We start from the raw sequence: 24,168 nt of genomic DNA, 5'->3' as shown, positions 1-24,168 counted from the left end.
CTTTCTTCAGGCTCTTTAGACATCATCCATCTGGGATATAACTGTTAAACATACAGGTATCCAGCTTCACCTCCCTACACAGCACCGCCAGTACCCTAGGGCAGAAAAGGAGCAAATAAGGAACACATGCTCCAGCCCAAGCACTGAACCCAAAGACAATGTGGAGCTCTACATGGCCCCAGATCATCACTGTACATATGTACTCCAGGAGAGACAACTCTTCTGCTGGCACAGGTCTCTGGGGACCATAAGAACCAGTCTGGAAGGGACACCGCATCAGTCAACCCACCCCCTGCCTTTCAGCAGGATTAGCTGTCCCTTCCATTTAAATTCACTTTGCAAAATCATTTCAGCAAAGCAGAGAACACAGCCTCCTGTCTTATGTGTGCCTGGGAAATGCCTGGCTTTCTCTGAATGCTAGAAGGCTGACAATAAACCATGGAAATCTGGCTCCATCTTTGCTGAGACAGCCTCCCTCCTACCCCTGCTCTGATTCAGAGCATCTGCAACAGACAGTTCCAAGAACAGCCAGGCTCAGTTCAAAGGAGGGAACTTGATCTTTAGCCCATACCAGGGACTTTTTTCTCTGCATTAATGAACCTCACAAAGCAATTACATGCAGAAGTTCTGCTGCTAGTAAATCATATGGGTGTCTGTTACAGACCTTCATGCCCTCAAATAGAAAACAGAGCAGTACTGGGAAGGGTTTTTTCCTCATTGTGCTTTCCTTGCTGCATCTGCTCTTTATGCTGTTCTCAAACTGAAAACAGTTTTCAGCTTAAGGTTGTTTTACTGTCCCATTCACTGCCCTGGTTGCTGGGAGAGGTATCAGCAAGTCACACATTTATATTCCTCTCTAGGGCTTGTGGACTCAGTTATCAAAGGAAACGCATAATGCAGGAAGACTGATGAGTTGGAATGGGCCTTGTGAATCCATCTTGATTAACTGGTCCAAGAAGGATCTGCCTTGAAAAGAAAATCCCCCAGAAATGAGCCAGTTTCCTTATTTATACCCTAGAAACCATGAGGAGCTAAGACATGGAGTGGGGAGTGCAAACGTGGGTCAGATAGTGTAGAGAAAGCCTCGTTCCTTCGTGCATGATCCTCCTCAAATCTGCCAGTACCACTTCCCTACGTCTTTCCTTTCACCCTCGTATTTCACTGCCTTACTGTCCTAAACGTCTGCCTCTTCTCTACACGCTGATGTCATTGCTCCTTCTGGGACATCATCCCAGCCCCCAGCAAGGGCAGCAACAACAGCAGCCTCACCTCTGCACCCAGACATTGACAGGCAGGCAGCCACTGCCCCACACCTCCAAATTCCCTAAATATTGCAGTAAATAGGTGCTAATTGCTGGCACTTTCCCTGCAGTATAAATGTGCCTTTGAAGCTGCAGTAACAGGCAGGAAGGGCTGAGCTCTGGGCAGGCTCATAAACCTCCCTGCAGCACAGCTTAAATTCTCCATGTCTTTGCTCCAAGTTTTGGCTTTCCCTGAGAGAAAGGACATGAAGACTGCCACATTGCTGAGAAACTGCTATTTTCTCTCCTCTCTGTGCCTTCTGAGCTCTCCAGATCTTCCCCTGGTGCTGGTAAAGCTCATCACTGAGTGAGGAGATGAAGAATAACCCTTTCCCTTGAATTGCCTGCAGAAGGCTTGTTGGTTGAATCCAAAAGAGTCCCCTCACCCCAGGAATGAATGTCAGTTTTTTCAGTCCCTTTCTGTCTGGGATGAAGAGACCAGAGCCTATGTTTTCTCTTTTTTCTCTTTTTGTTTGTAAGTCACACACTGAAATATTCCTTTTTAAGCAAAAAAGCATGTAAGCAATTCACCCTGAGCTTGGGTGGGTGCCACAGAAACCTGTGGCAGCACTGGGAAACTAGGCCAGCTCTCTTTATCTGCATCCACGTATGGCTTGCAATGCCAGACTGCTGCTCCTAGCAGACTTTCTGATTGTAAGAAACATTGCAAAGCAAACAATTGCTTCTGAATGGCTGTAGATAGCTGAGTGAATGCAAAGTGGCTCCTGTCATTCCAAGGTATGCCAGTGGCTTTCTGCAGGGAGCAAGAAGTTGAGTGTTTCCAGACGGAGCATCCCTAATACACCAAATTATCTTCAAGCTTGACTTCCCTAGTGAAGCGTCATTCCTCACTCCCATCACTTTGTATTAATAAGGAGGGTACGTCAAAAAAGAGCCCATCTGCTCAAGTCTCGTTCCAGCACGCCTTCCAACAGGAGAAGCCTTCTTCTCTTCTGCACAATTATTAATGTGTCAGATCTCATTGTGGCAGCAAAACATGTGAGTCCTCACTGTAACATAAAAGTAAATGAAGAAGAAAGGGAAAAGAAAGATGGGAGGAGGGGAAACTATCAGACAGGGTCCCAAGCCTGCAGACTGATGAGTCTATTTTGCCATGATCTATTGAAGAAAAGCAAACCAAATGAGGTGAGAATCCAGGCTTCAAGGACATGGGGCAGGAAACAACCAGTAACTCATTTTTTGGTATAGCTGTACAGATTTTCTTTGTGATATTATTTGCATCAGCCCTATCCTACTGCTGTAGCACATTCTGGTTATAAATGATCATACACATCTTGCTGAAAAGCTCAGTCCTGGCACAGGGACAGATGCTCTTGTTGGATGTTTGCTTTAGAGAACTTTCAGAGCAGAAACTGATTTAAAGGTTTGGGAAATGTGCTGTGTAGTGACAGATGCCAGGACTTCAATCAAAGACATGATTAAGGGATAACCTGATCACAGTTTACAAGGACCAAAACGTTAGTAATGGAATATTTGGTCTAGCAAACAGAAGCATAAATCAGATGGAGGAAGCTGAAACAAGGCAAGTTTTGACTAGAAAAAAAGCACCGATGAAGTCACCATGAGGAAGATACTACAGATTTACACATCACCCTTTGCCAGTTGAGCTGGGGTAATGGATTAGGAGACTGTAAAAGGCTGAGGAAACCTGTTAGTTTAACACCCTCTTGCTGAGATTTAAGCAAACACAATTTTCCTTCCAACGGCTGTAATAAAATCTGTCAGTTGTTCACCTGATGTGCACTGATTTTTTTAAGCCCCAGTAAGTCACTCACACTTTTGAGCCTTCATTAGCTCCTGCAAAAATCCTTCCGAGGTTGCAGTCCATATTCCTCCACATGGGAAATTTTTTTGTATCAAAACCAGATGATTTTCTTTTACATGAGACACTCTAATTCAAGCAGAAATTAAGTCAGGGCACTGCTGTGTCTTCTACTAACAGTTATTCAGATGAGATAATGTTATAAGGGCTTCTCGTGCTTGATAATTTTTGAATCAGCACAGAGAAGCCGTGTGGAAGTGAAATTCAAACCTCAGAAATTTCACTGATACATTATATCATCTTCCTTTGCCTGGAAAACCAAGTTTTCTCATGAGCCTACTTGCACCAAGCTCTCAGAAAGAGGAAAGGTCTAACTGGCATAATTTTAGAAACCCAAAAATAACCTAAGGCATCTATTTCCAACATAAGAATATCAGTTTTGCAAGATGAGGCATCTTGAGATGTTACCATGATGAGAAGCCAATGCTGCACACATCCTTTTGAAACTCCCACAGAACAGTTTCCAATCAGCTAGTGATGCAAACTCGATCATTGCTGACCTTGTTTGTACCTTCAGTCAGCAATACTTCAGGGGGCAGGAGACAGTGTTAAGAGCTAAGGGTGATTAAAATACACATGGCAGCTTTCAAGATGATGGGAGACTGAGAACAGCAGCATTTTAGCTCCAGGCAAGCTGAGTCAGGAGCCTGGGACAAGGAGCAGAGCCATTGACCCATGGCTAGTGCAATACATCACATTTATGCTGTTTCTTGCACTAAGCTCATACCCAGCATGGGCAGAGCAGACTGTCCCCACACAGCCACAGCAGGATGTACATGTCCTGCATTGCTTTAGGGGAGCTGCTCTCTGCCTGTGCTGGAAGAACTTTGCTCCCCAGGGATGTGAACATCCTTTTTGACAGCCAGTTTGGGAGGGTGCTCCTTCCTCACTGTCTGTGTCAGCTCAGGTCACTAAATCTCAGCCCTGGTGGTGCACAAACTCCCTCTTCCATTTGCAGGAGGCAAGGAGGAAATCAAAGAGGCCCGCTCAAATCACAGGTGAACTGAACCAAACCAGTGTGTATTTCTTGACTCCTGCACAAGCCACTCTGCTGGCAAAGCTGCTGGGCTGATAACCTCTAAAGCTAAGACAACTGCTTGCAAAGTGAAACATCCTCCATGGTCTAACTCAGCACTGACACATGCTGATGTAAAATGGCACAGAAAAATATGCTTACCTCTGCTAATCAACAGTGTTTTTATCTTTACTTTTCCCTGCTACCCCTCGCATCAGCAATCTCATACACTTACCTGTTCAACTCCAAAGAAGAGCATTTGCTAAAAGAACAACCTGGACTAAGGCGCTAGGAAGGAAAAAAGGCTAAAACACTGTATGTGGCAGCTGCCTTTCCTAGTTTTCTTTTAGAGACGTGTCGCACCAATGTCACTTATTTTAACACAAAGATTTTTCTCTGCCCAAGAGAACTGATGTTTTCCACTGCTGCCAGTAGCCAATCTACATACCTGGCATAGAACAAACAGATACATGAAGCCGAGGTTATGAGGAAAAAGCCTGTAACATCAAAAGAAAGGAATCCCAGAAGTCTCTAAGCTTGGTCCTCTGATGGTATTGACTGTATTTTTTCTTTGTGGTTGCTAGACGCTCTCAGAGGCTGAGAACAAAGCTTAGAAAAATAAGACTCACAAGAGCAAACACTTCTTAAAGTTGCCAAACCTCTTTGAGTTCCAAAAAGAAAGGAATAGAGGGTGAGAGATGCGATCACAACCCTCTAGTGCCAGTGCACTCCACAAGTATCCAGCCTGCCAACTGGTAAAAGAGAACTGAGGTAACTCTTGTGATTGCTGGTCGAGGATCAGGTTTTTATGAGTTTGCAAAAGCCACAGACAGTGCCAAATTTGCCTCAAGGAGGGGTAAGGATGCTCACAGGCACCCTTCCTCTGCAGTGATGTTGCAGACAGACCTTCATGGGACAAGCAGGGTTGAGCAAACAAAGCAGGCTGTGTCCTTAACAGGCATAACAGACTCAGAGAAGGATGTCTGCCCATAGCCTAAGGTGCAGAATGGTTTCATTTTATTTGTGAACACAGAAATATTATTGTCTCACCTTGGCAACAGCAATTTCACTGAAAAACAAAGCTGTTCCTGCTAGGAAATACCAGCTTTCATTTGCTGCTGCTTGTCAAATTCTGCTTTGTGCTTTACTACTGCTCACCCGACAGCAACGGCTGGGTGAACAAGCAGTGATTAATGCAAGCCAGTTCCCCTTTGTTCATGAATTATCTGTGACCAGAGAGGGAATTCCTCTATGTTCTAAATGCTTCCATGGATGATTTTTATAGGCCTGATTCAGCCTGTGCATTGCCTTGCAGCCTCACTGATGTAACATCAGTTTGGAGCTGTTATAACTGGTCAGTAGTGTGCCACTGTTTGTTTTTTGGCTGAGTGTAGCTCTGAACAAGCATAGAGCCAAAAATAAGAATTTCAGTGGGTTATCCATAAGTGTTTCCCAATATTTGGTTCCAGTGTGTCATTTCCATAACTGGGAAAGTTACTAAGAAATTAAAGCTGTATTTCAAAAGGCAGGTATTGAAAATTCATCCCCTTGCTCTAGTTAGTGTGGGGAACTTGGAGGCTATGAACCAGCTGAGGACTCACTTGACTTGTGCAAAACAGCATGTCTCAGCCAGGCCTAGCAGCCTTATCCTCGTATAGGGTGAGAGTTCTAAAATCAGTACCCCAGCAGCCAGCACATGGGACAAAAGAATACCTTGGATTAAAATAATTTGGAAATGAAATGTTCAAGCACTTGCAGTTTTTAGTTCTTCATTTACTGGCTCCAGAACAAGACACTTCCACAAAATCAGGCTGGTTTTTAGGCATACGGGTGTGCACATGAGGGTATGTGTGTGTGGGTGGGAAATGCACACCCTGTCATCTTAGGACTTGTCTACAAGGGAAAATGTAGGGTGTTTAAGGTCTATCCACTATGCGTATGAGTCAGTCGGAATAAATTACAGCATGTTACACCCTCTGAAGGCTCTAATCCAGCAGTGAGATGTCCTTAGAAGAGGGTAAAACCTACTGTGATCTCTTGGATCAGAGCATCCACACTAAGGTTTAACCCTGCCAGACGTTGGCTTCCCACATTCTGCCAATCCCTTATAACATTCACGGATGTCCCTGCATAGGAAGGCTTGTCATCCTTCCTCACTGCCATATGTTCTCAGGAACATGGGATCTTCATGGTCTTTTTGCCATTCTTCTTGCTGAGCAGTGTAGTGAGCAGCTCTCATGTGGGTGCAGCACATCAGAGAAACTGATCTGGTTTCTGGTATCTGAATCTGCTCATGTGCACACAGAATGACAAAGCTTGTTCTGCCCTGGAAAGAGCCTTCTGGACCTTGAGGTGTGCAATTCTGGTTTTCCAGTGCTGCCTGGTTACCCCCTACTCTTTTTTCTTTTTCATTAATATATCTCTGCAGTTTGTCTCTTGCATAATTCTAGGTTTTAAGGACCAAAAAAGACCAAAAGAAAGAGCTTGAATTCCTTTCACTCTTCTTCTTCTCTCCCCAGATCTAAACTGCTTGAAAAGCACATCTAGTACCAGTGGATTCTGTTGTCCCTCCAGACCCGGTGTCCACAGAGCTGCAGCTGGGGAGCAGAATCTCCATGCAGAGGGTTTAGGGAAATGGAAAGCCTTTAGGTCTGAGTTAATTATTTATAAGCCATGCTGGCTGAGTATACAGCCTCTTCCAGCCAGCTCTGTTGTCTCAGCACTTGTGCAAAGGCTAAGAAATCATATTAAAGATGGCAAAAGGGTGCTTCTTCAGGTTGGAAGCAGGAGAGTATGGTATTATAAGACAGAGGGAAACGTCCTTCAAAACTCCTGCACCTAAGGATTAGACCACCTCATGCCTTTAGTGTATTAATCTTTATGAAGCCACACAGAAAGAAGAGGTGATAGACTCTCATCTAGCCTTCCATATGGATCGACATGGAAGTGCAGATACACACACTCCAGCTACTCCAAATAGCTTCTCTGCTTAACTTTAATGAACGGACTTTTCATAAAGATCTAAGGACTGGGACCTGGGTTACAGCAAATTATCATTTCTTAAAAATTAGCAGCTGAAGTTATTGGCTGCTCTACAATTTCCACGTCTCCCCCTGCACAACGCAATATTTTTAACTTTGTAATTACATGTTAGGCACCCAGCGCAGAAGTGCCGGGTCAGTACCAGGGCACTGCGGGGTAATTATGTGGCCATTTTTGTCTTGTAAATTACAGAGTTATCTTGGGATTGAGAGAAGGAGAACGGCAGCAACTGCTTGACTAAATGGTAGTTTAAAGTTTACCACCCAGTGCTGCCTTGAAGATGCAGCTGTGGGAAGGAAGAATAGCTCTGGACCCTGCATACATGGCTCACCCTGCTGCTGACAGCAGCCCATCATCCACTGCTCATCCCCCTGGATGGACGTGCACATCTAGGGAACACATTCTGTTCTGCTGTGGAAAAACTCCAACTGCCATATGGATTGAGGATATTCTTCTCTCTCTTACCTCTTCCCAAACCTCCATAGGCAGAAAAATTCTCCACCCTCCTAGGAAAGAACAGCATATTGCTCCAAAAAGATGCCCTGCCACTGCCCAGTAGTGCTCTGTCCTCAGGCAGCTCCTTCCTGCTCTCCTTTCTCTCCCTGGGACAGTCCTTTCCTTAAAGAAATCTTCACATTGAGTTCATTCCTTGGAGCCATAACAGTCAGATTTGGTTTAGCACCAAGCTGGAAAATAAGTACTTTATTTTTACTGGAAGGTCAGAGGGATCTTAATGCATCATCATTAACAAGTCTGCCCTTAGTGGTGCTCTGAGGATGGCTGTGAAACACACGGGATGCATGCTGAAAACTAGTTAGAGAAAGCAAGATGTTACTAATAGTTAACAGCTTCTTGCTGGCATGACTGAAACAAGCTAGGAGGGCAATGCCAGGACTGCATGTTGGAGAAGTCCATGGAGGACTGTCTCCCATAGGAAGGATCCATGCTGGAGCAGTGGAAGAGTGTGAGGAGTCCTCCCCTGAGGAGGAAGGAGTGGCAGAGACAATGTGTGATGAATTGACCACAACCCCCATTCCCTGTTACCCCATCACTGTCAGGTGCTTTTAAGATTTGGTTTTATTTCTCCTTATCCTACTCCGATTTGATTGGTAATAAATTCAGCTGATTTCCCCAAGCAGAGCCTGTTTTGCCCATGACAGTGCCTAATGAGTGATTTCTCCCTGTCTTTATCTCAACCCAAGAGCCTTTTGTTATATTTTCCCTCCCTTGCCCAGTTGAGGATGGAACTGCTAAGACCCCAATGTTTAGTCAGGGTCAACCCATTACAAAACCCCAAGAATCTTGGAGATACCCTGTAGGTAATCTTGCAGAGAAAACACCACAAGAACATCTCAGAGGACTCTAGGGGTTTTTCTTAACCAAAAGGTGGACGAGAAAAAAGATGTCAGCTCAGTAACTATAAACACAGTTCTTTACATGCACTGAGATAGCAAAAATAACAAAACAACAGTTAGAACAACTCACCAAATTTGCCAGAATGTAGTGGTACCCATTCCCGTTCTTTTCGAGCTGGATAATCTGCAAGGTGAAAACCAAAGATATTTAACAAAGAACAACCTAAGAAAAAAAGCATTCTTCTGCCCTTCCTCCCTCCTTTTTTTCTCTGATGAGACTGTTCAGTTGTGGACAGGAAGACACAGAAAAAGAAAAGTATACAGTTAGAAGAAGCACAAGGCTTTCACACATGATATTGAAGCATCAAGTCTGAAATTAGACAGGACAATATCACCAAGTGGATCCCACATGCAGGGAAGAATAAACTACCAAAACATACCTGTCTCCTATGGACTTGGGGGGGGGGGGGGGGGAACAGTGGTGCCTATTTAATTTTAAAGGTTAAACAAGATTTATATGCAGACAACAAAGGAACAAAGTGGGGAGCTGGGATCCATGTCTTCTGTGAATGGAGCTGAAACATCAAGCAAGACTAGAGAGCACATCATCTGAGCTAGAGACACTGCTGCAGACACCTACCTGAGCGAAATGTCAGGAGGTTTAGACTATTGGACAATCTTTCTCCTTTAATGCACTGGGATTGCTTTAAACCATATCTCCAGAACAAAGCTGCTTGGGCAAGTCACAGAGGATTCCCTTTGCATGTTCATTGAGATTATTTATATCTTCATATTCATGGTGTCCCAATATATGCTCTTTGCCACTTACTCCTTTCTCCCTGATGCCTGCAGAGTTAGGTTTTTATTCTCTTTCATCAACACAATTGCTTACAGATCTGTAACATTTGAAAGTTTCAATCTTAGCTGGAAAGGTGTCGCTTATCAAGGTAGAAAGGCACCACCTGTAGCAGGCTTGCCTGTGATTATAGAGACAGTCATCGCTGAGATGGCCCATATTGTCTTTTTCTCCCTTGTTTAAAAAAAAAAATGAAAAAATACAGCTAAAAATTACATTTTTCTTGCTGACTCCATGTTTCCACTGAAATCCCTCTGCATTGATTTCCAGCAGCATTGTTCAATTCTTACCAGGTTATTAGAGCCAGACACCACCTGTATTTGAGCCAATCCACATATAGAAAGATGTCAGTAAAGACCAACCTAGCCAAGACCAACATGAACTTGTAAAAGAACCTGTAAAAACAAGAATTGCCAGTTTCTGGGAGAACTGTGCTGTTTCCATAAGGTTTCTTTGCTGGCAACGCTACCTCTTATTTCCATTGTTGTACGAATTGATTCTGAATTACTACCCATGTTTCCAGGCAGTAGTGAGGTCAGAAAGATCCTTACAGCCAGAATGATAATAATAAGACTTCTGTGTTGAGTTTGACCAGAGATCTATCTATCCAGGTCTTCCCTCTGATACCAGGGTGTTTGAGAAGTGTCAGACGAGGGCATGTGCAGACTGATCCTCCCCATGGGACAGCACTCCCACATTATAGTGAGCAGCCATTTAAGGATTTCCAAATGGATTATAAACGAGCTGACACTTGCTCTGTGCAAGTAGTTCATCTGCCTTAGCCTTTCTCTGATGAAGTGCTCTTGTATGCACATTAAAACTCATCTGGTTTCCAGCATTAATACAGAGGCAGCAATTAACTCTGATGAAAGCTTCATTTAGTAGCAGTTCTTTACTCAACCAATGTTAGCTCCACCAGCTTCACTGCCCAGTGGTTCTCCACACAGGATCCTTTAGTATGGCTTCTGCTCAGCAGGCTGGGACCCTCAGCAAAAAAATCTCTGCATAACTAAGACTATAAAGATGTATACTCTTATTAAGGGCAGTTTTCTGAGTATCTTCCATTGACAGATCTGAGCAGCAAAACCAGATCCAACCTGTTCACTTCCATTTATCACCTGAGACTGTCCTTTGCAGAAAGTCCCAAACCCTGTGAGAGGAAGCAGCATCTCCAGGGAAATGGGGTGTCTAAGATTTACAATCAAATTCACCATTTCTCCAGTGTCAACAATATTGACACTGGCTCCTTCTGCCCAAACTCTCTGTTATTTTATTAGGTGTCAGAGTCCATGAAGCAGAGAGGGCTTCAGTCTAGCTTTCCCTGAGCTGTTAATCTTGCAGCCCATCCACCTGAATTATGAGGCTTGCTTCCTGTGTTTTACACAGTTATTTGTGATCTTAATTTATTTTAAAATGCTTGCTCAGTCCTAATGTGTCCGGACAGCAGGAGCAAGCTGAGGTTATAATAGCATTTATCACTTAGCCTGAACGTGGTGAGAGACTGTGCTAGGCTGCATGCTGATAGCTCACTTGGGCCACCTAGGTTTCATTACCCACTTCTTAATGGGCCAGTTTGACATCTATTAGAGAGAAATCCTCTCAGAGTGAAACACTGGCAAAGGAGAAATTCCAGTTATTCATTTTAATGAGAGACAAGGAAGAAACAATACAGGGCTTTGATGGAATACAACCCACCACATACTTATCCCATTAAGCTACACAGTGCAGCCCTGTGGATATCCTGCCATGAACCAAGGCCTGGCTCATAAATGACAGTTACCTCAGCAAAGATAATTCATGCCATTGAGACATGACACAGAGAAATCTCTGAGAAAGAAATCAGGTCATTTTCCCATGTATCATTAACATATTGAACACTGACTCCTTTACAGCTACTGCCTCCAGAACATGAGGACTGACTCTTTGGAGTCAGTGGTGCTTGTTTGTGTTATGTGAGCAAAGCGGGGAGAAGAAACTAAAAGTGTGTGCAAGCAGCAGTGTGTACATGTAGGCAATGATGCTAAGCAGCCATCCCCAGCTCTTCTGTTCACTGGGGAGCACAAATCCAGAGCCACTGAAAAGACAGAGACAAGCTTGTCAGGGAGGGAGATAAATGCATTAAAATGTCCCTGAGAGGCTGAGGCAGCTCTTTGAACAATTCAGACACTCAAAGAAACAGGGCCAACAGAGCAGTGACATCCTCACAGAGGCTGCTGGTGCGGTGAGCTGAGACCAGCCGCCATCCCCAGTGTGAGTCCCTGCTGAATTTCTTGGGATAATAAGCCCAGCACTGCCTTAGACTCCTTCCGGTCATCTGCATGTTGTGACAGACCTGGCATCCCCTGCTAACAGTGGGATAACTACCTCTGCTTTCAGAAATCCCTGTGGACTCAGAACAAGAAGGCAAATGAGGATGAAAATGGACTGCACAGGTCTGAAAATGTTATTCACAGCCTTATTTCTAACAGGAGTGTTACCAGTTAGGCACAGATGACTGTTGGAATTGCTCTGTCTCTTATTAGGAAAACACAACATTGTTCCTTTTTTCCCTTGGAATGGGTGTTTTTTACACCATTGCAGAGCAAAGAATCACAAGATCTGGATTTTTAGTGTTCTTGCAATTAGCTTTACTTGTATCTAATCTTAACTCTTAGAATCATAAAATAATTTGTGTTGGAATGGACCTCAACCTCTTGCTCCAGCTATGTGAAGAAGTTTGAAAGAAAGACTTACTTTCCTGTTTTTATTAGGAACATTAGATAATGTTTGACTATAGAACTTACCTTTCTGTTAGACAAACCAGGCTTAAAAAACCCAACTTCATTAACCCTACAAATCTGATACACCTGTAGGGAAGGGAAGCCTCCAGAAAAGGCAAATTCACTGCCTAGGTCCTGTCATCCTGTCAAAAATGTTGTTCAACTGCAGCTGCTCCATGATCAGAGAGAAGACTTCATCCTCCGGAATAATCTGGTCTCTCCTCCATGAGCATGACCTTTAAGGTTAAAAACTCCTACTTGCTACATTATTATATATAATAGAATAGCACCCAGAATCACCCATCGAGGATGGATTGTGCTCATCACTGAGGCGTGCAGCTGGTGAAATGCCAGCCCTTGCCCCAGTGAGCAGCTGAAGTGTGAGACAGAAAATGACAGGTAGCTTGACAAGGCAATGTGTGAAGCACAAGGTAAGAGAGAGCTGATTGTGAGAAGCATGATAGCGGCAGTCACAGAACACCAGCTGTGGGGCCCTTTCGAAGCCGTATAGGATGGGAGTCCCGGTGGTGGGAAGGGCTTGGCTGTAGGTGTGAGAGGTAAAGGTGTTGCGGCTGGAGTTGAAGAGGGGACACAAGTGTGGACTGAGACCCGTCCATGGGCTTGCACTCATCTCCTGTCTACAGATCTCCATATTTGGGACGTAGGGCAAGCCTTAAGGGAGGCATGGTGGAAAAAGGATAGAGAGAATTTGGGTCTGCACTACTGAGTCACATGTCTAGATTGAGGATGAGTAAAGGCAGGGCACAGAACTGAGTTCTCTATTGCATATGCCATCTGCCTTATGGTCATGAGCTGCCAAAACAACCAGGAGATGGCTGTGAATTAACATGTCTTCTTGCTGCAAGGCATGAGAGGAGCTGGAAATGCTCAGTCTTGCTACAGGATCCCCTGGGAGGATGGTGAACTCTAGCCTGATCTGGAAACAGTGCTCCTGAGGCCACTCCAGATGTACCATAAAACCATTTCTACCCTGTATGCACTGGCTGTGAGAATTGAGTGCTGCACATGGAGGCTGAAGGACACCTCCACCCTAACTCACAAAAGGTGGGAAAACTGGAGAAAAACTCAGCAGAACAAGGAAGTACCATGTCTTGTGCACACTGCTCGGAAGAATTAGCACAAAGCAAAGTCACTGGGGACTTAAGAGGATGTAAAGTGCTCATCAGAGGAGTCAAACAAGTGGAGAACATGGAGCAGCAGAGCTCACTTAGTATGAATACATTAGAGCTGCCAGTACTTATATGACTTTACAGTTTCCACAGTAACACAACAGAGAAATATCTGTTTTTTTGCACAATATCTGCACATTTTTTGCAATATCTGCAATATTTTTTGAAATATCTGCACTGCAGCCTGCTGCAATGCACACACACCACATCCAATGACAGCCGCCACAAGACAGACCAGAAAAGAATGGGGAAGAGAAGTATTCCGTGAGAAACAACCCTTCCTGTCCCGTGTGCAAGACCCCTCCCAGACAACCCACCCAACAAACCTTGCTAAGGATGATGTTCAGCCTCTCAGATTCACAGTCCACCACCACCAGCCTTTCCTTCTTCTTCTCCAGCTCCTGGAAGAGCATGCGGTAGCCCTCTTCTGTTGTAGTCAGGATGTTGACAGCTGTTACCTGCCAGTTCTTCTCAGCTGCAGTATCCAGCACTTTCTGTAGGACTGACAACCCTACAGTGGGAAGAAAGGGTGAAGAGAAACAGGTTTTAGTTGTGCAATGGCATCTTTCCATCCTTCTGACAGCCTGTGTAGCTGCCTCAAGCCATGCTGGATACAACATTGCAAGTACAGACAGCAGCTAATAGTCTAGCATTTTCCCCAAACACAACTGGGCTAGAATTAATGACTCCCACTTTTTTTTTGTTCTAGCACAGAAAATAGTATGATTCCAGGCCTGGTTTTCCTTTTTAATCAGCAGATCAGTCTCATTGATCAAGCCCTGCTGTGGGATTCAGATAAGGGCTCTAATCTCCATCCTTCTTGTCTGTCACTACCCAAATCACTTGATTTCTTTCAGCCACAGTTCCCTTCTCGTCTTTGATCTGTTTAGGCTGCATGCTTCTAGAGTTCGGAACACCCTCAGCAATCACAACACAAAATCACATTCACAGTCCCCATCTCTCTCAGCAGCATCTCATCAGAAAACAATCATTTTTAAAAGGATCTTGCCTAAATTACGTAAACAGCCTTCAGAGGAGAGACACTTAATTGGAACTGCTCTGGAGTCCTGCTAGATAACCCTGCCTACTGCAGTCCTTTTGGGATATTCAGAGTGCCCATGCCTCATGACAAGAAAAAAAAATGTGTGGGATGCTTTTATACCTTCTCCTTATCTCCTAAGGTCATCCTCCTTGCAAGGGCTAATGATAATTTCCAGGACAGTGCTGTGAATCACCCTGCACTGTCCTCCCAAGTTCATTTTGCTCTCAGGCTGCAAGCCTGGTGCTGTAAAGGCACCTGAGAGCTGGGGAAACTGAATCACAGAACAATAAGCTCACTAGCCTTGTTCATGGTTTAGAAAATTAGAAAATATCTTCCAAGAACCCAGCAAAAGCTTTTGTTATTCTACATAAAGAACTAACATACTAACAGGGAACATGGAGTTTTCATAGAAGCACAGAATGGTTTGGGTTGGAAGGGACCTTAAAGCTCCTCCAGTTCCAACCCCCAGCCATGGGCAGGGACCCCTTCCACTAGACCAGGGTGCTCCAAGCCCTGTGCAAAGTGGCTTACCAAGCTACCTCCCAGAAGCTCACACATGTATCACAACTGGACGTGGGCTCAGGTGAGACCTGAGCAGCTGTTGATTCACGTTCACAAACAGTTTGACTGACCTATTCAGTATGGGACCCATTCAATATAAACAATTTCCCCATTTGAAACTCAAACTGCTTAAACATTAAATCTCTCTCTTGTGTTGATGGGGTTCAGACCTGACCCTATGAACACAGACATACTGGGTCAGGCTAATGCTTCATCTAGGTCAATGCCCACCTTCAGCAGTAACTAATATTTAGAAATGGAATAGCATATAGGGAACACATAGGGTGGCCCTTCCTTTAGCCACCCTCTCAGCCTCCAGAAACCCACAGTAAAAGGACTTCCTCAGGCAAAGACTCCACCTAGACCACGATCTCTGATTGCCTGATAACCCATGTACTTGTGACTTACCCCGGTCAGCGTCATAAATGTACACAAACTTCTGCCAGCTGTAGTGCTCGATGACATTGATGAGGGCGTCCTGGAGCTCTGGGCGAAGCTGGAGAACAAACTGGTTGGACGTTTCAACTGGGAAGCTTGGGGTTATGAAGCAGACGTGGAGAGCCCCGCAGAAAGATGTGAGCATGTTGACTGTCCTCCTCTCATAAAATCCAAAGATGGCATAGACGCCCTTGGAGAACTGCGAGCAGACTGGAGGAACAGAGAGAAAGGTTGTGAGAGCAGAAGGACAAGGAGTTTTCTCAGGGAAGTCACCAAAATGAGCCTTTTCCCTGAGATAAGCTTTCTGGACTAGGTAATTCTCCTTGAGGTCTGTGGGTTGGTCAATGCAATCTGTGAAGAACAGAGCTTGTGGACATGGGGTGCTCTACCCTTCATCTCCACAGACCTGCTTCACCTTTGATAGGCAGAAGTGACACGGAACAGTGAACTCAGAATCCCCAGGGCTCTGCTGAACATTTTGCTGCTTCTGGGATAAAATGTGTTATCTGAACAAGGGAACCCCTCAGCAGAAAAGCACAGTGGCTCTCCAAGTCCTGCCTGCTTGGGGTGGTAGCTGGCTGGCCTGTGGAGCTGTGTTATTATGAGGGGAGAAAGGCTACAGTCAGCTTGTTATTGCAGCCCCAGATGCATTCAAGGAGCAGAAGGAAAGCATCTGTCTGACAGCACAGTCCTTTGCAGCCAAGGACTCCAGGAAACAAGGAGGAAACCATGGGTTTGTCCTCAGAAGCTGAGATAATGCTGAGAGGCCATCTCGGCAAAGGTTCACCTAAGTTGAGTACAGTCAGAACACAGCTATGGAGAAGTTTGTCACAGCTGCTGACACTGAGGTCAGAGCCACTGACATGAGGGTTTAGTTCACAAAGCCATGGTGGTGAAGGCAGTGAGGTGGTGGTGATGGCCTGGAGGTCTCCATGAGCAGTGCTCATTGGGTCCTCTGGCAAGTATTTGTGTCTGATCCCAGCAGCTGGCTCTGTGCTGGACACGGAAAGCTCTCTTGGGTTGGAGCCCTTCTTGAGAGAGCACTTAATGAGATTGTGAGAGCTGCTGGAAAAATGCCTCAGGATCTCAGAGAGGCAGAGACAGTTCACACTTTGGACTGTAAAACTTAGCCCCTGCGACAGTCAGACTCATTTAATATCACCTCTGTTTATGGCACATCCCAAGTTAACCATCAATAAATCTTGAAGCCAGAGAGTGGCAGTGACAGTGTTTTCCCTCTGTCAGAACTCCTGGCACTAGTGTCTCCTTCTGTTGTCACTCTGACTCTGAAAACCTTTGGCTGTGACATTTATACTGACTCAACACTTCACACATCACTTGCCATCTTCAACTCCCCCCCCCCCCCCCCCGTGCAGGGTGAGAAGTTGGATGTGACATTTTAGGGTCCTCTTGCAAGTGCTTTGGATTGCTTGGGAATCCCTTGACCCAGTTCCTGCTGGTAGCCACCAGTACCGATCCTTCTGCATGTGTGACTGGAGACAGGCTCCTGAACATGAGCTTGCTGCATCCTTAGCTGGGCTCCATCCAAGCTCTGTCCCTCCAGCAGGGACCAGAAGTCATCCCCAACTGGCTTACAGCCATCCTGGATAAGATTACCTTGTTCCTAACTTCTCTACTGCCAGAATCAAATATTCAGAGGGAAGAGCAAGAAATCCTGTTTCCTACTGATAAAGTGAGTCCCTGCTCCCATCTCACCACCAAAACAAAGCAACACAGAGTGTCAAGAGCTGAGAACTGAATCTCATGACAGTGGTGAAAATAGTTCCTTCCTCTTGGAGTTGAGCCCATGAGCATCCCAGCCCAACAGTTTGTCTCCAAGGTCACCCATCCTCTTTTCACTGCTCAGTGTTGGTGACCTCATATACATCAGCAACTTCCTTCTCCGAGGGAATTTGTATTTCTGTGGGACAGAGACTTCTCCTGAAGCCTGAACCACGATGAAAATAAACCCCTCTTCTCTTTATTTTCACAGCAGTGTCTCTCTTTGCAATCAGCAATTGTGTCTCTATCAGCTGGAGTCACTGCCCTCATCATGAGACTGACACATCCAGGAAGAAAAGTAGCAGATACAGATAGAAATAGCCTGGACATCATTTCCATGTGACTGGACTGGGTCTAATGAACAATGCGATTTACCATATGTGAGAGATCAGAACACGATCTCTGGAGACCCAAGCTCCAGGCTCACTGAATGATTAAAGTGACATTCTTGGGGCAGCTGAACAATCCAGCACAATTAATAATCCAGATAATAAACCTAGGTGCTTTGCTTTATTTCAGGCAAACCATGGCTTCCTTTAATTTTATTTTCTCTTTCAAATGAATCTCTTATTTTTGAGATATTTGGGTTTTTTTTAACACTGTGGCTCAGTCATGCTCAGGCAGCACTCCTACACTGTTCTGAGACACTCATCAATTCCAGCATTTGAAACAGATTGCACCAACAATGGCTGGGAGAATGAACAGTCTTTATCATTAGTAAGTTTGGAAAGAACCTTAACTCTCTTTGTACTCTCAGACTAAGAAGGGCCATGGATAAGACAGATAATGTGGGCTGGAGGGGGAAGGCTTGCTGAGGGTTAGGACCCAAAGAACAACAAACTGTTGTGTTAATATGGAAAAATGACAAGAGTGAGAACTGCAGCCACCTTTCTGGGACTAAATTTGGCATAATGTAAAAATAATGTCTGCAAATTCATTTAAATTTCAGAACTATTTTACATTACAGATGTGCCAAATGAATTTACCCAGCAAAATTAACAAGAAGTTATTTGCCATTTATTTAACTCACTGAAAGATCACTGGAAGGTCTTTATGTTAGCATTAATTGTGTTATTAAGCAAATTTATTAACAATCGTGCTCTCATTTGATTGCTCTGCAACTTCCTAATAACATACTACTAAGAATTGCAAACATTAACTAAAAGAAAGAAATAGTTTAAATGCTGTTTGTTTTTCTGGTGGGGAAGAAGCTTATCAGTTCCTCAGCAGTCACTAGCCTCTGGCTGATGCTTTTCTACAAAGATTAAGAAATATAAAAGGCATAAAGAACATGCTTCAATGGAAGGTCCATGGAGCTGAGCTCTTCTGGTCAATTGGCTGGTGATAACATCACACATTGCCAGCCTCCTGCCAATGCCTGTTAACTGCAGGATGGCCACAACCTGGCTTGTCCTCCAGAAAAGAGTTGCAGTCAACCTGGTAATTAGCTCTAGGTGCTGAATTCAGACTGTTCAGTCTCTAAAGCTCATTCCTAGAGGCAGGAAACTGGGTGAAATGCAACAGCATAAATGTTTGCATACACAAGGATGTAAGCACAAGTGAAGAGTGTTTACTTTGATGTAAATGCAGACATTTGTGACAGTTTGCATGTACGGCCTCTGGGCTGCACAAAGGGAAGGAAGGACAGAGAACATCTCTTCTGGTAACTATGCTATTATCTTGCAATGAATTTGTAATTAATTATAGTTTTCTTCTAAACAAACTCTCAGAAAATATAATAACGATAACCATGGAAACCGCTACTGTATTCATCCTGATTAGCCTTTTGTATTTGATCAGGTTGGGACTTGGCTGGAACATTCCCAGGGTGTGCTGCACCAGGCACCACGGCCATCCCATATCCCTCCTCCTCCAGGCATAGGATCTCTCACTGCATCTCCCTAGTGCTGTTTCACTAACAAAATGAGGTTAAAGTAGAGGCATTAACTTGATTGTGACCTGGTTATGCTGGACTGAAAAGCCTAGAAACAACCACGTGTTTGTTCTTTGGACACAACTCCTCAGTGCCTGTTGCAGCCAGGTGAGGTAAAACCTCCTCAGACTGTTCAAAATCACTTCTGGCTTACAGTAAAAATCAAACCAGGTTTGTAAGGTAGTTAAAAAGTCACTGATGTAGTAGAGCAATCAGGGGGAGGCCTGCCCTCTCCCTCTGTGGAACCTTAGCCACCATGGAGCTGGTGCATCCTTGAATTCAGATAAGGAAAAAGTGTGCTTGAAATCCCCAGACTCCAGGATTTCTAGCCCTGCAGTTTATCTCAGGTTTCTCTTTACATATGGAAATATCCACAGTAAAGCATTTAAATCTGAGACAGAAAACACTGATTTTGTTGAAAGCAGACACAGGATAGGACATCAACTCGGCAGCTGAGGAGAGGCAGCTCTGGACACCTTTGCAAATGCTTCCAAGAAAAAGAAGAGTGCATGCCAAGAACTTTAAATTGTGCATGTTTTTTCTTCAGAAGAAGAAAGCAAAAGAAGTTTTGAGTCTATAAAAATTCCTGGTACACTTTCTTTAGCTAAAGCTCTCAACCAGACACAGAGAGAGTAGATGCACAAGACTGATTTCTGCATTTAGGGGGTCCAGAAGTATTTTGGAACTGGAGGTGTGATCTGATCTATGTGAAAGGTAAGTGTAAGATATAATGGATATCTCGTTTGGACTTTGGTAAAAGCAGAAGGGAAACCAAAAAGTGATTCTCAGAAACGGTCACCAGAAAGATGGGCTGAAAGAGGTTCAGCATTTGAGGGAGGAGGAAGAGCAAATGTGCTGTGCAGAAGGATGGAAATGAGGATTTGGCTTCCAGGAGTGAAAATGGTGCTATTCTGCTGAAAATCTGCAAAAAGAGAACTGCTCCCCATGGACACAGCTAGAGAAGAAGCCTGGTAGGAGATCCTGGCAACCGCTCATCTGCCATTTCCTTTAGAAGCAGAATTTTCACCATTTCACTGAGTTTAAGACTAGAAAGGGACATTAGATCATTTCCACTGACTTTTTGTATCTCATGGACCATTAAGTTTCACCCAGCTACCCCTGGAGGGAGCCAATAATATGGTTTGGTTGACACTCAGGAGATTCAGCTGCTGCATGCTTCTGTCAGAGAACAGAAGTACTGAAGGCAGTGCTAATACCCAAAGCCACAAGATCAGTAAAAACCTGATTAAACAAAATATCCACAGATGTTCCCCACAAATGACTCGTGTTCTCTGTTGCAGAAGGAGACAAAAAGCCCAGATGGTCCCTGTCAGAGCTCAGAGGCCTTCCCAACCCTGAAGGATGCCATATCTGAGAGGCACCTAGGAGGGAAGACACTATACCCTCTCCAGGAAAACCATTTCTACAATGCTGAACAGCAGATGTCATGAGGAATTTGACTAAACTATTCTTTCATAGCTCAAGCAGGGAGGGAAAGAAAAGTACAATTTGGAAATGTAGGCTCCAAGGTAAGAAGAAACCATCCAATCCAGCACAGACAGCACTTCCTCCAGAAACAAACTAACAAATGCCTTTAAAAATGTCAAATGTGGCCAGACTTTGAACGTCAGCTCAGTCCACTGCCCTTTGTAAGCTGTTAAAGACTAGCCCCGCAATCTCTCCAGCCCCAGTATCAGTGTGGCACCTCCTTCATGTGCCTCCTGGGCACAGAACCAGAACCCTCACTTGCAGCAAACCACACTCGTTGACTGAAGTGGTGTCAAAGAACAGTTCCCACATGCTTTTCTTTGCTCACTTGAAGTGTTTTGTGTGCACATGTGGGAAAGAGGAGGGGTTTGTGTGTGTGTAATTGATTTTTAGCATGCCCTGCCTGGAAGTGACCCTCACGCATTGATGGAGAGCCTGACATCAGGTCGCCAAAGCTGGTGGAGCTTCAATGAAAGAGCACTAGTGTCTACTTCAATTAGGATCAGCTCAGCTTTCCTACCAAATGTTTGTCCTCACAGCTCTCCACTGTGGCGTAGGTGCCAGAGCGCATCTCTTCAGCACATCCCAACGACAGCATGTTCCTACAGATTTATCTAGCAGGGGAAAGCCAAACAGATTCTACACTCCCCCATTGCTCCACACGTGTATTTAGATAACAACAGATATGTCCCATATATTTGATCAACTGCAAATCAGGCTGATGTGATATTACAAGAAATATACGTTACTCTTTCAAATACATAAGACACAGAAGTGTGCTCCCTTCCATCACTTTCCTCCACTGCTGCTCTAAACCATCTTGGAAGCTGGAAAGTAATGTTGGTTTTTACATTGATATCTGCTTTACTTCTCTCATATCTAAACAATAATCTATGACCCAGGAGCTGCTTATAGCTGTTTATGCTGATATCTTAATTTTGTTTTGTTAAGTTCACCAGCCTGACAAATAAGTCTTAGTTTGTCTGGCTGATGAACCATCAGTTTCCCTTGAGATTAAATTGGATTTGGGATACTTCTTCCTCACATGCTGCTGATTTTAAAGAAACAGAAATAGCATGGTGCTTTGTGAACAAAATTAACAACATGGACTCTCAGCCATTTAAGAGCACTTCTGAATGATAACCATGGTGGTGGAAGAGACAGCCATGGGAACAGAGACACCACTGGAAAGGACAGCGTGCCATTCCAAGCAGCATTCAGGCTTCACAGAAACCCTAACTCCTTCTGTAGTTAAAATTAGGTTATTATTCTCATAAGGCCAGGCTGGCTAACAAGGGTCCTGTGGCTCAGAGATCAGATTATGTGTAGGGGGAAACGGGTCCACTGCCATTTCTTTCAGATTTGTTACCTAATCATGACTTGGATTTTTGCTTGTCAGGTAGAGGAAGACAAATACCTTTCTTTGAGCCCAACCTGTTCCAGTGCCTGGGGTCAGAGACTTCCTCTTGCACCATACTCATAGAGTTCCAAAATAAGACTGTGTTCTTAGCTGGGAGCACTGATGCCATGCTCCCAAGCTGTGTAGGGTTCTTGCTGTCTACAGCCTTCATCTCTCCAGTACCCCCTACCAGAACCACATCTTTTCCATAGCACTCCTTGCTTTTTATACCTTTTTTAAGACATAGAGAAGGGCTTTGGTGCCTGGGAACAATTCACCATTTTTCAGCTCTCACAGAGGATGTGACCTTCCCACATTGTCTCAGTTTTAAAATAGGAGCATTTTAAAAAGAGATTCTCTTTTCCTGCATGCCAGTGTGCCTTATTTCTGGCGTACAGCTAAGTGTCAAACCATGGTGAGCAAACCCAGCTGGGATACATCCTTCTGAGAAACTTTTATGGCATGTTATGTCATTAGAAATCATCATATTTAGTTAATTAAAAGCACATCTGCTCCTGGAGCCCAGGGATGGCCCACTTGTAACTCTTGAACCTTGCATGGCTTTTGAGGAGTTTGATGTTGACACACATGCCAGAGCTGTCTTACACTGTCAGCAAGTCTGCTGGGTCATCCGGCTTTGTGCCATGTCCAGAAAGAAGCAAGCAGAAGGTGCTGGCTGTGCTGGGTTGCCTTGGAGCAGCAGAAGCTCTACTACTACCTCCTGTTCACAACCCTCACCTCGAGCTCCCCCGCAGCTCCCCTATAAAGAGGAAGTGATACCTCACAGAGCCTCCACCTGCAGATGGATCTTCCTATGGACCCCATGGAAGACCAGATGTCCCTGCTCTCCTCTAACCTCCTACAAAGAAATAGAAGCCCAAAACTTTGTCCTCATTGAACTCTTGATGTCTGAAGCAGAGTCATAAATAGTAAAGCAAGATTACTACAAAAGAAAAAGTGACAGCAAAAAGGAGGCGAGGGAGGAGGGTTGAATCAATTTTGCTTTTCTGCTTTATTAGATGGCCTTTTTATTATATTGGTCCTTCTGCAGACAGTGCTATACTAGGAAAACTAAGCACAGTATCACAGTGTAGCTTTCTGCTGGGGAGCATGAACAACAGTGGCAGACAAGAACAAAGCACCAGACCCACAGCCTGTTAATACAGTACAGAGCACACTGCTCTTAGCTCAGCACAACATTTAATTCTGGGCTGTAAGAGCTGAATTATTAAAATCAAGTAAAAAGAGGGGAGAGAGGGATGGGAGGGGGGAAGATAAGTAGTAGCAAAAAACAAATGTGTCACATAGAGTGCCGCTTACTGCAGATGAAATGCATTTTCTCTTCAACGGCTTCTTTTCTTTCCCTAATAAGTTATATCTGTTCCTAGACAATAAAACCTGTGACTGTTTTCAGTGCAAGCCTCAGGTTTTGATGAGGATTTTGTAAATGCCTGTCATGAATCTGGTTGCAGGTCACAATGCAGAAACCAGACTACGGACTTTCCCTGGAAAAGTTATTCCAACATTAATTTATTTCCACTGGGGAAGAAGGGCGTTAACATCTACCTCAACAACTCCTTTCTTAATCTTCATCTGATAATTACCATTTCGGTCCCATGCCATCCTGCTTCATAAAATATGCAAAGACACTCCCAAAATTTCTCTGGTCTGTGCTTTTGCAGATGAGCCAGTTCGGAAGCCAAACTGATGCCCCAGTCTCTGATGTGTTCCCTGTGGCATTCCTGAGACTTGTGTTCTTGCCTCCATTTGAGAAAACAGCATTTTGGTAAATTGTCTCAGCCGTGTTACTTCTGAGTTTTTTCATGATAATCTACTCATAACAATGTCACCATCAGCCCTTCCCTGAACAGGCATGGAATTCAGTTATGGTATATATACACCTTCTTCCAGGTCTGTAATGAAGGTAGCAATAGAGACTGCTTTTAGCTGCAGCTCTGTATCAGCCTCTCTCCCTGCCCCACCAGCTTTTCCTTTCCCACCACAGTCCTACCTTGTGAGGCTCTGGCTATTTGTAGTCTACAGTCTTCCGGGCCATTGAGCTCTACACTGCAAATTACAGCATCAGGACCCTTCCCAGACACTGAGCTTTCACTAGCAAGATGCATGTACTGAAAGCATATACCTGTTTGAGAATGACAAGCCA

The 24,168-nt window shown here is 44.4% G+C and overlaps 1 protein-coding gene across 5 annotated transcripts in view; it reads right to left on the bottom strand.

Annotated features, from left to right (window-relative positions):
• The window catches only part of GRIA1 (glutamate ionotropic receptor AMPA type subunit 1), a 120,948-nt gene that overhangs the window by 48,942 nt on the left and 47,838 nt on the right, over positions 1 to 24,168 (bottom strand). For 4 of the 5 annotated variants that reach the window (XM_005147181.4, XM_005147180.4, XM_034066769.1 and 1 more), the window contains exons 3-5: positions 15,373 to 15,612; positions 13,688 to 13,872; positions 8,687 to 8,740 (exon numbers count right to left, since the gene is read on the bottom strand). In XM_005147181.4, coding sequence (XP_005147238.2) covers positions 8,687 to 8,740; positions 13,688 to 13,872; positions 15,373 to 15,612 — 479 coding nt within the window. The remainder of the gene's footprint in view (positions 1 to 8,686; positions 8,741 to 13,687; positions 13,873 to 15,372; positions 15,613 to 24,168) is intronic. The other variant, XM_005147182.3, reaches the window with a different exon arrangement.

This window comes from Melopsittacus undulatus, chromosome 10, assembly GCF_012275295.1.
Source record: "Melopsittacus undulatus isolate bMelUnd1 chromosome 10, bMelUnd1.mat.Z, whole genome shotgun sequence".
In the NCBI taxonomy this organism is placed as follows: Eukaryota; Metazoa; Chordata; class Aves; order Psittaciformes; family Psittaculidae; genus Melopsittacus; species Melopsittacus undulatus.
Note: the sequence above shows the minus strand (reverse complement) of the source record. Positions and strands in the feature narration are given on the sequence as shown.